The sequence below is a fragment of the Epinephelus lanceolatus genome, chromosome 2 (genome assembly GCF_041903045.1).
Source record: "Epinephelus lanceolatus isolate andai-2023 chromosome 2, ASM4190304v1, whole genome shotgun sequence".
NCBI classification, from domain to species: domain Eukaryota; kingdom Metazoa; phylum Chordata; class Actinopteri; order Perciformes; family Serranidae; genus Epinephelus; species Epinephelus lanceolatus.
This window is the reverse complement of record NC_135735.1, coordinates 43580827-43596740: the sequence shown is the minus strand read 5'-3', so window position 1 is coordinate 43596740 and position 15914 is coordinate 43580827. Positions and strand designations below refer to the sequence as shown.

Genomic DNA, 15914 nt, shown 5'->3' with positions numbered 1-15914 from the left:
TACTCTGCAGCTAAAATTGTTCTCATTGCCAAGCACATAATTGGTGGAAAGGATATAAAAGATACATGAGTCAAGTAAGAGTCTGCTCCAATGCCAGTGTTAGATATTAGCCACATCAATGGCAGTATGATGAATAAAGTATTTCTTTTTCCAACGATGTCGTTTATTGTTTGTCATTATGTAAGGCCGGAACCTTCATTTTCCGTGTCTTTCAACTCTACAGTTTCTTTTTTCAGATGCAGTCACGATTCAGCACAGTCACTGGTGCAAACAAATGAATTTATTGAGAAAAAAAAATCAAAGCAAATACAAAACACTTACATAACTGTCCAAAGCTCATCACCATCTTGATGATAAAAAAAGATATGTTTGATTTTATTTATTTTTTTTCTCAGTAGCTGCACATTTTAAATCTATGTGGTGCTTTCTTGACAAAAAGCAATATCTGTAATTAATCTATCTTTGTATTTACAAATGATGTAAAAACATTAACTTTGTTCACAACATGTCTGCACCCAGAACACAACATTTAAGAAGCCGTTGTATGGTACAAATGAATGGTGGTGGGGAGTGAGCTGCTTCTCACAGCTGCGGAGAGAGAAGTGTAGCATGAAGCGCCTTCATCCTTCACCACTCTGCGTGGCTCAGGCTTGGCCCTTTTCTACAGAGGAATAAAAAACCAAAAAAAAAACAAACAAGCATCCCCCCTTTAGGAAATCCCTACTGTCTTTAAAAAAGAAAAAGCCTGTGTGTCTTAGTTTGAAGCATCATCCCACAGCGGACTGAACCCTCACCTGACCGCCAAGTCTCTTATTTTTAAAAGCTGCATTGTTGCCCTGGCTTTTAAGAAAATAGCGTGTTTCTGCAAAGCTGCAATCTGGGAATCAACTCCTCCGTCGACTTTTTTTTTTTTTTAAAGTACCCGCAATCCTTTGGTTTTTTCCAGCATGACAGCAAGCCATCAGCTCCTATTAGGATTAGTGGCCTGACATGTTTTCACACACTCCTACCCTTTAACTGCTCTCTGCCGACAGGCTCGGCTCTGCCAGCATGGAGAAGAATAAAAAGAGCATGATGAGAGCTCTGCTGCTTCTTCCAGCAGAATACAGCATCTGAAATGCCAGGAGAAGCCAGGTCGGCTTTTTGGAGGATTGCAGGGAGGCAGGGTAGTGGTGAGATGAGGTTAGGACACATGACTTTTATATTTATGCCATTTGCTGTGCAACAAACCGTTTCAGCAGAAAACCGCTGCTCCCAGCATCACCCTCCTCTCTACAGCTCCCTTCAGAGCAACTGAGCTCCATGGTGCACTGGTGACACATTTCGCCACGGAGCAAGGCATGGTAAGATGCTTCCTCTCTGCCTCCCCTTCCCATTTGCTCCCTGATTCAACCCTCTACCTTGTAATCATCTCTCTTATCAAAGGTAAAAAGAACTGGTCCTTCTCAGACTCAGTGCTCCTCTTTCCCTTTGCTGCTTTTTTATTGGGCTTTGCCTCTTCTTCCTTTTTACTCCAATTGTTCATACCGGTTCCACAACAGCAGGAGTTTTGGAGTTGAGAGGGAAAAAAAAAAAGATCCATCAAACTGATGTGAAAAGGAAGCCAAACAAGAGGAACACTCTGCTGACAATTCACAGCTTGGATAATAACTGCAGACTTATTATTTCCCTGCAGTTTTCAGTCCATTTTCCATCATTCAAGAAAATGTGGTAATTTAGCAAGGGGCAATAGATAAATGTGGCGTATGGCACAGGTATCACAGCTCAGAACTATATATGGATAATCACCTCAATCTCCTTCCTCCTCCTCCTCCTCCTCCTCCTTCCGTTTGTATTTATTGAGTAGTCACCTTGGAAAGCCGTTTGACATAGTTTGTATTCTACCGTGCAATCATCTGTTAAAGTAGTCTCTTGCAGCCGCCACATTTGGTATGCCTGAGGAAGAGCGTACGTGGAACAGAGCAACAGAGCAAGTATTTCTTCCCTCCCGCAGTCCGCTCGTCCGCTCCCATTTCTTTGTTACAAAGCTGTTTGAATTTTTGTGCACTCTCCCTTGGGTGAGCAGGAACGCGCAGCGGAGGAGCGCGAATGAGAATAGGAAATCACATGAAGACGCAGTAGTAAGTAGAAAGCTTGATGTCTTACAACCCACAGAGCATTGAAACTTGAAACACCCAACCAATACAGAATTACTCAACCCAGTGAAGGACACATTACCAGAAGAAAGAATAATAATCTCACCCTGCAACCCAGTGCTGGCTGAAGCACGTTTTTTCTCATACAAACATTGACAGAAGCTGTGTACAGCCAGGCAGCAAGAACACCATGTGTCCACTATATACTGAAAATCCAAACTCTGTGATATATGGGCTACTCAGTATGATCCCACTCATCTTCTCTGCCGAATCATGTAACAGTGCGGAGCTGAATATATGTTAGAGTCCTTTGTTTATTTACAAAGATTTCATTCAGCAGCAAGGTGCTAAAAATACATTTCATGTGGCATTGATTTGCTCAGGTATAAAAAATAACCTGGCCAAAACATTTTCATTTCACATTTGAGGCCTTCAGCTGACACTCATCCAGAGCAGCTCACAATGAGTGTTAGAAAATAGAGGAAATTTGGGGTTTCAGCGGCTGTGACTGGAGCAGATTATTTTGACAGTGAAGCTAAGCTCCATCATGATGAGTAGCCCGGCTAGAGAGTGACGTTCTGAAGCCTTTAACCTGACTGGCAGGTTTGATAACGTCTGCTCCTGCAAAATTTTGTCATCTAAGATAGAGGGAGCGCAGAGCGACAGGCTCTTTTCACAGGGACACTTTCATCTGCCACGTTGCTGATTGACGGGGCTCATCATCCAGTAAATACAACACCTTCCGTGTCAGTTGTCAGCGAGTGAGGTGTGTGGAGAGATGTCTCTCTGTCAGTCAGTCTCTCGCTGTTTTCTCACCTCAGCCGTCGCTAAGCGTCTGTTAATTGATTGTTTCGGGATGGCCCGTTATCAGGGTCCTATCAGTTGGTCTGTGTGAGCTCAGAGGTCACTGGCCTCAGCTCGCTCGTACAGCGCCCGCAGCTTCTCAAAGCGAGGCCCCCATTCCCCTAGTGTCTCCTCCCTCCTCCCCTCTCCTCCTCCACCCTCCCCGCCGCTCCCCCCGTCCAGCCCTGCTGAGCTGAAAGAGCTGAGGGAGCCAGCAGGCGAGCCCCCTCCCTCAGTGGAGAACACCTGCAGGGAGTCGAAAGGCCCCGTGTCTGGATGCTGGTCAGCATCGCGGATGATCTCACACAGGTAGCGGGCCAGGTCCTGGCTGGAGAAGGACAGGGAGCGACGAGCCAGCTGGGAGGGGCGGGCCTGGCCCTGGGCTGGGAGTCTGGTGGGGGGGACATCCCTGCGGAGGCTGGTAGTGGTGGTGGCAGTGGAGGATGTGGAGGCTGCCGATGGGGGCAGGGTGGTGGAGCTGGTTGTCCGGCTGAGAGAGTCCAGCGGCTGGGTGGAGGGCGGGGCTGGGGTTGCCTGGTGAAGGAGGTGATGGTGGTGGTGGAGGGAAGGAGGAGGGTGGTGCAGGGCTCTGGAGCGGCAGTACTGGACTGACTGCGCAGGGCTCGGCTGGAGGGATTTCTGCAGCTCCGCCATGTCGTAGGCGTTCTGGACACACACAGATCAACACATGTTCATTCAGACACACACACGCAAAAGCAGAGGAAGAGTCTCCGTTAGCACAGGAACTGCAAGAGCTCAGAAATGAGAGCAGACAGAAGAACGAGCCAGAGTGAAAGATGGAATGTTTTGGTGAGAGAGATGAGGCAGAAAAAAAATGAAATGTGACAGAGAGAGAGCAGAAAAATGAAAAGTGAGCAGAAAAACAATCAGCTCCCCCCATAACGTTTACTGTGAATGTTCCACCTATTTAAGTTTCCAATCTATCTCCATTTACTACCTCAGAGAAGTCATCGTAATTTTGAGTATCTGTGTGAGTGAGTGAGACCAAGAAGATAAAAATATGAGTGGAGGTGATTCAGAAAGGAGATGAAGGGTGTCTCTCTTTCTATCCATCTCTTATAAGCACTGGTGCATTGGGGTTTAGGAGCCGCCAATACTTTCATATATACTGTAACAGCCAATCATTTCAGTGCTAATGTCATTCCACCAAAACTGTAACCACGGGAGAAGAGATGAAAAAAAAAATAAATAAAAATGGAGCGATGTAGGAGGAGGAGGAGGGGGAGGAATAAATGATACACATAGAGGAGGTGTGGGTCGCTTTGTAAAACTGATTATGTGATGAGTGGAAAGTGCTGATTTTATTTCTCCAGAGAGTTTTCAAACAAGACTCTTGAGAATTAACTGCAGCATCTGCTCTGCTATAGGGGATCATAACTCTGTGTGTGTGTGTGTGTGTGTGTGTGTTTTGTATGTTTGGCTGCAGGTGATTTACAGTACAGAAGACAAGACCTTGAGGGTTTTTGGGTAAAGACAAGGTGTGGCAACAATCTATGTAAGCAAGTCATGTTTCTACTGTGTGTGTGTGTGTGTGTGTGTGTGCGCGCGCGCGGCCACATGTTTGTCTCGATCAAAGCTGTGATATTATGCAAGCTCTTAAGTACTGTTGAGTGCTTGTGGGTTATAGTGGCTGTTGGAGAGAGGAGATAAGGATTTTGCGTGGGCCTAATTAAAACGCTAGCATACACATACACACACACACACTCACACACTCACACAGTGAATGATTTTATTCCAAACTGAATTGACTTGATCCACTATAAAACTGCTATACTGCATACACAGTTAAGTATTTGCAAATAAAAGCAATCTTAAAAAGAATGGAGTTGAAAACATTTAACCTTCATACAAGCAGTTCAGTACAACAGCTTGATGGTGTATCACACTTCACAGTACACTTAACTAGCAAAGTGTGTTAGTGTGCTTCTGTGCATAGTTCATTTTGTTAACAAAAACAATCATTGAAAAATGTTTGTCACAGACTTTTTTCCATGACTAAGATGAGAAAAAATAGATCTTTGATAATAAAACTGAAACAGATGTCGGTTTTGTTTTCATTGAAAAGACTAAAATGTTAATGATGAGCTATTGGACCGTATGACCAGTGTTGGGTAAGGGTTACTTTAAAAGTAATCAAAGTACGTTACTGTGTTACTTTTTTAAAAAAAGTAACCAGTTACTTTACTGCATTACTCCCTGAGTAAAGTAACTCAATTACTTTAAAAGTACTTCCAACGTTACTCCCTGAGAAAAGTAACTCAAGCACTTTTAAAGTACTTTTGAGTATTCTACATTTCCTATTGGGCAATGGACCACAGGGCGCTAAGCCTACATTTTTTTGTCTCCAAAATTAAAGTTATGGACCACTTGCCCTTCACTGAGATCCAATTCTCCCATCACAGCCATCACTTTGACCAGTAGAAACACAGAACGATCTGCTGCCATAGACAACTGTATGACAACAACACCCCAGCATTTTTAATATTTCCTCTAGGGATGTTACCACACAGAGTAAAAGGGGGAAATGATGGTGTGAAACAGCAGAGGCACTTTGTCAACCCGCTGAGTTAACGTTACTGTCATTAGCATCAAGCTAGCAAACAATGGTACATCCTCACGGTCGGACTAAAGTAATAACATTAACAAATAGCGGCGGGGCTTTTACTCACCACAACTGCAGAGGCTCCCAGCTTCATTTGAAACAAACTACATTATAGATGGTCCGTTATTTATTAATCCCTCTTTGTGTTTATATATTTACTTTTTATCTGCTCCGTTGTCTTTGTAAAGTTAACACATCGCGCCGTCATTTCAAACTCAACACTTGTTTCAAATTAAAAGCCCCTTATAACCTCAGCTGAGAGAATCCCTCCATTTTCTAAATAAGCTTTTATTCTGAAACATTTGTTAGAACTTCCTGTGGAAGATACAGTAGCTTGATAGTTTACTTATGGCGCTTCAAATGTAGCTCCTGCCATCTGCTGACGCTTTTAGGTGACTACAACAACATGTCGGCTGGCACATGAACAGACGCAGTGACTGAAATAATAGTAAAAGTAATAAAAATAGGACAAGAATAACCCGATGACATCACACACGTCGTCAAAGACGACCGGGGATAATTGGTGAGTACCAGCGTGTAGCGTGTACCAGGCATAATGCAAGTCCTGAGTCTGAAATATGTTAGGCTGACCAAACGTCCTCTTTTGCCCGGACATGTCCACTTTTCACGTCCCGTCGGGGGCGTCCGGGGTTTTTTTATAAACTGATGATAATGTCTGGTTTTCAGTGTGTTTATTTAATGTTTATTATTTAATGACCAAAGCACTGAGTTTGTGTCACACAGTTGTTACGGTTACAGGCTATTTAACAGGCCGAGCGTGTGGAGAGGGAGACCTCCTTGTTTGAGACGGGAGCGGGAGGCGGGAGGTCGGACGCTTCCAGCGAGGGGAGAGGTTGAAACAAACAGCCAGTGTGTGTGTGTGTGTGTGTTATGTTCAGGTGTTGTCACGTAAATAACAGTGCCCAAGCAATAAACAGGACAGACAATAGGATTTTATTTATTTTTACACTACATTTTCACTGAAAGCTGACCGAATCCAACCCGAGCCCGAATACAATTTGTAGCTACATTTTTGACCAAACCCAGCCCGACCCGTCGGTTACCGTCAGGCTCGGATCACACTCTAGTGTGTGTATGTGTCCCCTATCTATAGGGGCCTATCTGAATTTCTGTCTTTGAGAGATATTATTTTGTAATATAACTGAATTTTCTATCCATACATATAAATTTTAAATATATTAAGGCATCTTTGAGTAAACTGCAAGTATCATTTAAGTAGGCTATGTCGTGGCCGGCCGAGTGTCCTCTTTTTTGGAAATCAAAATATGGTCACCCTAAACTATGTCTGTCAGCGAGTCCTACTCCACCTATTTAGACTCCACCGTAGACAATGGCAGCATTTCTTCTACCATGTAGCTAGCCACAAGCTCCGTGGCTTCTTTCAGACTGATAGGTTTAACGTTATCGCTGTTATTAGAACCTAAAGACAGCCGTTGCTGTTTCGGAGCTGAAGGACCAGCATTCTAAAAGTAACGGAAGTAACTGATGTCTTGTTTGAAAATGTACTCAAGTATTTGATTACTCAAACAGCAAACTAACGGGTTAGGTTACTCGTTACTGCAAAAAGTAATCAAAGTACTCTAACGCCTTACTTTGTAACGCGTTATACCCAACTCTGTGTATGAGTGCTATGAGACTGGAGCACCCACAGGTTGGTAAACACCAGTAAATAGTCAGTGCCAGGATGTTTCACTAGTCTGCAAAACTCTCACACCGGAGCAGTGTCAGCCATTAAGCAAGTTTTGAGCTGTAATTTGTCAGAAAATAAGCAGCGCTGTGTGTCTGACTGCATGGTGGAGCTGTTAAATGGATTTGTCAAGTTGTTTGGTGCAGCGGTGGCAGTTGGCTTGACAGACAGGTGACTGACAGAGCTGAAATTCCAGTTTTAATCATTCACTCTGTGAGTGGACTTAAAATGAAACCTCCACACTAGGGCTGTCAACGAATATTCTAAATTCGAATTTAAATTCGAATTTGAAAAAAAAATGGACCTTCGAATGTGAAAATTGATATTCGATTGTGGAGAGAAAAAAAAACACCACCGCAGCTGTCCTCTTTGCGAGTGGGCGTTGGCATCAGACGCGCATTTCTCCACGCTGGTCGACAAGCGGTTCTGCTCCCAGCTGTTGTCTCCGTCACCTGGCTTGACACATTCACTCGCGGCTCGTGCAGAAAATAGACCAGATGCCGAAACGATTGCTGCAGGGCGCGAGCCGGTCACGTTCCGGGGCTTCGAGGCTATTCGCAGCGCTTCCGCGGGCGGTGTGGCCACGGGTCAGAGAGGGGGGGTGAGCGAGAGGTCCGTGGTCGTTTATAACGTAATGTTATAGACAATTGTTTTATGTGTTTTAATGTGTAGGTATGTAAATGTTTATGTTGAAATAAAAATACCTACAAGTAGTTATGTTTCCTTGTATTAATACATATACATGGATGTTTCCTTGTATTAGTTTGCCCTCTTGTGGACATAATGCGGAAAAAAAAAATATTCCAATGGTTTGAACCTATGAGTTATTTTTAGAAGGAATATTTGAACGTCATTTTTGAGCAATTTTGACAGCCCTACTCCACACTAACATGTTGCAGTTAAAGAAGGAATTTAGGCTCAAATAAAGGTATTTTTTGGCCTCCTTACAATTAGACTGATTAGTTAGAGTTTGCAGTGAACCTGGGTACAAATCCTAGTTGTTGTAGTAGTTATTTATGGTCTGAAGTTTTGAGATTTTGAGCTTTTCAAATGATGATCAGTAAGCGTGTGCTCGTAAATCGTCCTTTAAACCTGTCAAAAAAATGAAATTTCTACACAATTCACCTTGATTCTGATTTGACTAAAGTAATAACTAATAGTTGACTAAAATGTAATAAAGTTTCATTGAATAAAAGTTAACTAAAAGTATGTTAAAAATTACTATGTGATGAAAACTGACAAACATTTTCATCTAAAGATGAAGTCTGAATCTAAAATAGTTGTCCAACAAGAAGTGTCTTTCTGTAAGTGTATGTATGTGTGTGTGTTTATCAGTGTGTTGTACCTGATCCTCTTCCCCGCCTCCCTCCTCGTCATAGTTGAGGACGTTCTCGCGGATGTCCTCCCAGCCGTCGTGGTGGGCTGAGACGTGGTAAACACCCTCTTTCAGCCCTTTGTAGCTCCTCCAGCGAGTGTAGAGGAAAATGCCCAACAGCAGCACTGGAGTAAAGACAGACAGTTGGTGGAGGCTCATCAGTGCAGGCATTAGCATTACAATTTCAATGATTAAGATCCTGCAGCCAATTAAGGAATGGCCCTGGAGAGAGGTGCTCTTTGATGGAGTTGGCCTTGAGCATCGTTTGCCAAAAAATGTGAGCTGAAATATGATGAGTTGTAGGGTTCAACTGATAATGATTCTTTGGGGTTAACAAGAGTTATTTTACAGCTACTATTTGACAAAATATACCTTAAGGATTTCAAGGCGTGTTTGCAACAGGTACCTTTTTACTCAAGTGATCTGTTGGGGGCCAGCAGTACTTTACACACACTTCTCACGAAAACAGAGTCAAAAACTTTCTAAGCAACACCCCCCTTATCTTATTGTATTTACTGGTGCAAGAAAGAAGTCAGAGATTCCCAGGGCTGGTGAAATTGAGTATCTGTGCATCCCCAGGAGACCAGTCCCACCTGAGCCACTGTTTTTCGAAGCTGAATTGACTACAACAAACAAACTGTGCCCAGGACTCTACCTCATTCACTTCTTGATAAGGCAACCATGTTACGAAACAGTTGCCATACTCCAGCAGATAAGGAGCAACACTAGCATTTGTTTAGAGTCATATTTCTGACTTCAGCACTTTTTTCATGATATAATAATAATGCCTTGTTTTGAAAATGTATTTATTGTTGTTAGGGCTGCCACTTAAAAGTCATTGAGTTAAATCATCCTCTGTGACCCCTCAGTGGAATTCAAAGTCTTCAAGTCGCTCCACTGAAAAATCATGTGACATCATGCGCTGGTGGTTAATGAATGAGAGAAGCTGAAACCTGAGGTGGAGTGGTTAGTAAACTAGGTTACTGTAACCATGTGTTGCATCAGAAATCTAAAGTGTGGTGGCATTTCAAACTTTTGAAGGACAGAACTTAAATGCAAACTATACACTAACATCTAACATTGCAACCCACTTGAAACTGGTAAGTGCACGGAACTACGGTGGCCATTCTGCCATTTTCTGGGCAGGTACTACAGGCAATAAGTCCATTTACAGGGCTATGTTATATGTTATGTATACCTCTGCAAGGCCCACCCCATGCACAGAGGTAAAGATGACACCATCAGCTTCAACCCAAAGCACTCTGGATTTCAAGCCCCTGCTCACAGAGACACAAACTAGCAATTACTGTCAGCATGGCAAATTTCATTGTACTCCATTTTATAGGTGACTACTTTGTGAGATTTAAAAAGCTGATGAAAACTCTGGAGCCAGGGTACACTGCTCCTAAAGGAGCCACTGTTGTGCGCGCATTGTTGGCAAAATACAACACAATGAGAGAGGTGGTTATGAAGCAAATTAAGCACAGTGCAGCAGTACATCTCACAACTGACACTTGGACGGGATAGCAAATGGAAGCTTACATGACAGTCACTGCCCATTTTATTCCACATGACTGGCATCTGGAGTGAAAGAGATGGGAGAGAGTCACAGTGCAGACACTGACTGAGCAAAGTCATGGATGCATATGGCATTCCAAGAGAAATAACAAGTGGCTGTCGCACATAACAACACAACAAAACATGATTCTGTGTTCAGACATGTTAACCAAGGACCTGTCCTTGGGGACTGTGTGAGGGGTTTGTTGCTCAGTGTAGACATTGCAATTATGCATTAACAAAGCCCTGAAAGAGGAACTGGTCTGTCTAGCAGCTTAGCATAGCAGCTGCAAAGTGTCTGGTCAGTCATTGAAATAAAAGTGCTTAAGCCACAGCAGCACTTGAAGAAAAAAAAAAAATAACAAAAAAAAAAAAACTGAACACAAACTGAATGAAAGATGTGCCAACTGGCTGGAACGCCACAATCTACATGCTTGACTGTCTTGTGGAACATTGATGGTAAAGTCACTGCAGTGCTGTCCAACCCTGGTACCACCAAGAGGGCCGACTGAGATTTAAACTTAACAACTTTCCAGTGGAGAATCAAACAGGACATTATTTCTGTTCTGAAGCCCATTGTCATTCTGGTGGAGTTACTGTCCCAGGACATAAATGCCTGCCTGTTTGCCACTCTGCTTATGATGATCAACATGAAGACACACCATCTGCAAGTGTGTGAGGATGACAGTGCAGCCACTAAGCACTGAAGGACAAGCTCACAGCAAATTCTGACAGGATGTGGGAGCTGACAGGGAGACTACTTGGAAACAGTACGTATATACAAGCTGCAGTTCTTGATAACAAATGTACATTCTTAGAGGATGTTCAATGCGACAAGGTATATCAAACAATGGCACATCTGACCGAGAGTGTGTCTGAAAACTACCCAGGGAGCAGCACAAATGGAACGCGAGGACATCAGCATGGAGGAAACTGAGGCTACTCCGAAAAGAAAAAAAAATGACAATGAGAAGGAGATAGTCACTCTGATGATGACGTCAACTGATGAAGATCATCGTTTATAAGACTCAAAGCTCAGCTCTCCATGAAATTTGGGCAAACTAGTTTTCCTCCCACAACATGTCAAGGCTGAAAAGGAACACTGCATATCACGGGTAAGTAAGACCACTCATCTACCTTGTGATTAGTGCAGACAATCACTCAGAAAGATTGAAATGTACTAATGGCAAGTGTTTAATTTGTTTATTTGTTCACGCTTAATTTATTTATTTTACATGGAAAGAGAAATACAGTAGCCTACTAACCCTATATTGAAGACAAGAAGTTAGGCAATGTCAAAGCAGACAATGCCACGAATTTACTGTTATTTTCATTTAAAAATAATTACAAAATTAAATAATTTAATTTGTTACTATATTCATGGTTGGATTTATTTATCAGTTGTTGTTTTTTTAAGTGTAAAGAGAAATAAAAAAGAATGACTATCCTGTTGAACATGTAAAGTCAGTTATTCCATAGTGGCCTATGCTGTGATTTTATTTGAACGGTTTCATTTATTTTATATACACATTTTGTTAATGTCTGAAGCTAAATAAACAAGGCTATAAGAGCTTGCTTTAAACAGAAACACATGCTGCTTGTCTCATTATTCTGACATATCCATATGGGAGCCCGATATTATATGTCTGTAATTAATTACACTGAAATTCAAATCTTGCATCATATGCAGCTGTCTTTCGTAGATTTTTAAATGCTCCCATGACTGTTGCATTTCACTTCGTTAATGTGGTCAAAATCATTACTAAAACTCATGCCAGTGAATTTCCTGATAGTCAAGTCGTCTTTATGAAAAAAAAAAAAACAAAAAAAAAAACAGAAGTCAAATATACGTATTAAAGAACCAGATCTGATTCAAATAATAAAAATAAAAAAAATACACAGCCCTAATTTTTACATAATTATATATATAATGTCATGCCTTTCACCACAGGGCTTTGTTTTGTACAGAAGCCCTGAATGGCAAGGTGAAATTTTTTTTTTGCAGGCAATATTGGCCCAAACCTAACCTTGTCTCCTTCGTACAAGATATTACCACCTTACCTGGATGCTTTCTCCTACAGGACATAAACTTTTAGGCTTAATTTGGCTGAGATAATATCTCCTACCATAAAATGAGTCTGTGTGCATGTGGGACCCTAGACTTTGCAGGTGGGCGGTTCTTGTGTATATGAAATAGAATCCTGCCAGAGCCATTGCCAAGCCTCATTATGTTTTACTGTGGACACTTGTAGATAGTTACCCAAGGGAGTTAAATCTTTTGTTTATTCTGCTTTTGGCGGAACTTTCAACGCCCTCTGTATCCTGCACTAAGTGCTGCATTTTGCACGGCTTTCTCACTCTCGAACACCCTTATTAAGCCTAAAAGTTTATCCCGAGATAATATTCCATATGCAGAGCTTGACATTAGCACCTGCCCACCCAGCAAATGCAGGTAGAATTCAGCAGTGGTATGTAACACAGTCTGTCTTAATAGCCACTCTGTCGGGTGGCATATATATGCATGCAGTTGCATGATATGTAGACTGATATATGTAATGTGGAACCAAAGATGACGAGCGCAAGTTTTCACCCACTGCCCAGTGTTAGCAGCTTGTGCTGAGGTTAGCACAACAAGCTGATAGGCGTAAGAGTCAGTCACACTACAGCAATGCAAGTGAAAGGCAGAGCTGAAAGACCTGCATACAGGTTATGGCACAGCTACAACAGCAACCGTGAAGAGGACGAGGAAATTATGTTGGCATTTCTCCACCACTGTAGGGTATGTCAGTGAAAACACATCAAACATGCTAACACACTTTCAACTTCATCACCCAGATGTGCTGATCACTGGGACGAGGTAAAAATAAACCAAAACTCAAATCCTTATTCCTGCTGCTTTCAAGCAGCCTTTAGACACAAAGACAGAAAATTATAAAACAATAAATGAAGCAACTAGAAATTACATTGGCATGAAGTCAAGGTGGAACTTATAACACTCCTCCTAATGCACGCGTTTTATTTTTTATTATTTCTGTTAATTTTGTATTTTTAGTTACATGTCATGAGAGCTTCTTTGCAGTTTTATAGCCTCTTGTGAGCAGTTGCTTTTGGTTAAGTGTTTGTTTGGTGTTTGTACAGTGTAATACAGAAGTGTTTGTTATGTTCCTTATTATTATAATGAAAAAAGTTTACAAAAATTGGCACCTCATAATTTGATTTGATTATGATTCAAAGGGCAACAATTCAATGAAAAAACAATTACTGATGCATCAAGATGCATCAACATTTTTTATTCCTATACATGACTGTGACTGCTTGCTACTTTTAAGACATACATGTAGCATACTGTACTTGTAGTTACCCATATTTAAACAAAAGAGTTTACTTGGTTAGAGTGTGGCTCTTGTACAGGTCCCTTTTCCCTTCAACCTTGTAGCTAAATTGCTTCCATACCCAAGCTTTTAAGCAGGATTGTATCCATCTGCGGTTTCTTATGCGAACCCAATGTGGGATGTTTAAACCTGCGAAGTGTCAAGCGCTTACATATTGTAATATTTCACTAGATAAAGTGTGTAATTAATGTACTGTTGAAAAATAAATGTCAGAAGTCTTTTTATTTTAAAAAGTAACTGCATTAATTAAAGAATATCTTAATTTAAAAGCACCCTACAGTCTCCTGCCTGTGTGACTATAACAAAATGAGGGGGAGGAGATGTGCTTCACTGCGCCACTGTTGTTATTGACGTCTCTAGCAGTGGAGAACAGCCTGCTGCATGTTACTGTAGCTCAGGGGAAAAGCCAACACGCTAAGTGGGCTGGGCGCAGTGTTTGTTGAGATGAACAGACTGAGCACAGTGTTATTTTCTTCACCACAGAGTTGGTTTAAGTTGTTTAATGTTGCAGTGTTTAATAGTCAGGCGGGCTGATTGCTGCTCTGCTCTGTTAACATTAGTCCCTGGGTGACAGCATAGAACACATTCAAAACATACCTCACGTTTGCCTCGCAAATGACACATTTTTTAGACATTAAATCCAAACGGCAGCCTTTTGTGAAGATGAATTTAAATTGAGTTTAGTGTGTCTGTGCTGTAGACTGGCTGCACTGCCCTCGTGGTTGAGTTCCTCCTTTTTTGTTTCATTAACATCACATTATAAATACACATTTAGATAATCAATTACTGACATTTGTTAATCGATACCAAATTGTCCACATCTGCATGGCAATGCATCTGAGAATCGATAATTTCCCCCACCCCTAATATATGTCTAAATATAAAAAGTGCTTTACACACAATCTTATCAGAAGTGAATATTTGATAACTGTAGTGTTAAAAATGTTATGTAGGCTTAATTTGAAAATGCTGTGACTGGTAAGTTTGGAAAACCAACAGCAACAGTGGCTGGTGAGCAAAAGTTAATGTCAATATCTGCCCATATGTTAGTAAAAATTCAGTTTCATATTGCCTTGTAACAGAAATATTATGTCAGGCTAAAATAAAACATAAGTACAGTACGCTAACATACATAAATGTGCATTCAGAAGCTAGACTCCTACACAGCATGTAGATCATTCTGGTCACATTAACTCTCCAGTGACTCCCAGAATAACAGCAGTGACAGACTGGGTTACAGTTAAAGGTTTCACTTGAAGTTTCTCTTCATAATGTTGATCAGTTAGTAAATAACACAGCTTGACATGACTGGCTTGACTGGTATCAGTTTTACATTTATTAAAGACTAATACTCACAAGAGGCTACTTAAAATGCAGATTAAAATGAGTCTTCACATCCTCATTCTTTAACATTTGCCAATATCTCAGCAGTTAAGGGTAATTACAACTGTATGATTGGATGGCAGGCCTTGCAGGCATAGGACATCCTTTAGATTATAGCCACTGCTGGCAGTGCTGACAGTGTTTGGTTGTAAATTACTGTAAATTATTGACATTTGACATGGATACTCTATAAGATTGCAGGAGGTGTTAACATTAATTAAATATTGTATGCAAGAGATATGTGGAAGAGCTCAGTAAAAGTGATTGCTTTCAGTTTTATTTCAGGAAAAAAATGTTGAGGTGACTTAACTTTGGGTAAAAAGCAGATTGAAAGTAGCGCATACACATACGCTCACACACATGCACACACACACGCATGCATATACACGCACAGTTCAACCAATCTGCATATATTTCCAACGCTAGCGTTGCTGTGACCTTTGCAAACATGTAACAAATCCCCAGTGCCTTGTCTCATCCCTTTCACCTCTTGCCTTAGTTAACACTTCACAATTCAGTGGCCCTTCCATAATAGTAACCTGCTTTACACCAACCCACCCACACACTTACTGTTCACTCTGCCATTATTTCTTGCCTTTAATTCAGCTGTGCGTTTTTTCCTGTAATCAAACGACTAAATCAAAAGGACTTTTTTTCCCTGCAGAACTGCAAAAGGAGCAACTTGTAGAATATGGAGTGCAATGTTGAGATAATATTTAATAATTCACAACCACATATCATTAATTGAGCCTGACTGAATTCTTTTCGGAGGCATATTTATTTTCAAATCTATTTTTGCAGAGACTGTACATAGGAGAGCTGCGTTTAATCACATTTGAGAACAGCAGCAATCATGTACTGCAAACGGTTTCAACTGGCAGCACTATAAATACCCCGA

General features: G+C 41.4%; 1 protein-coding gene across 1 annotated transcript in view; it reads right to left on the bottom strand.

Annotated features, from left to right (window-relative positions):
- Positions 1 to 262: 262 nt before the first annotated feature.
- Positions 263 to 15914, bottom strand: part of LOC117250859 (neural-cadherin) — a 460454-nt gene continuing 444802 nt past the window's right edge. The window contains exons 36-37 of the mRNA XM_033616852.2: positions 8655 to 8809; positions 263 to 3644 (exon numbers count right to left, since the gene is read on the bottom strand). Of these exons, the coding sequence (XP_033472743.2) occupies positions 3033 to 3644; positions 8655 to 8809 (767 nt within the window). The 3' untranslated portion in view covers positions 263 to 3032. The remainder of the gene's footprint in view (positions 3645 to 8654; positions 8810 to 15914) is intronic.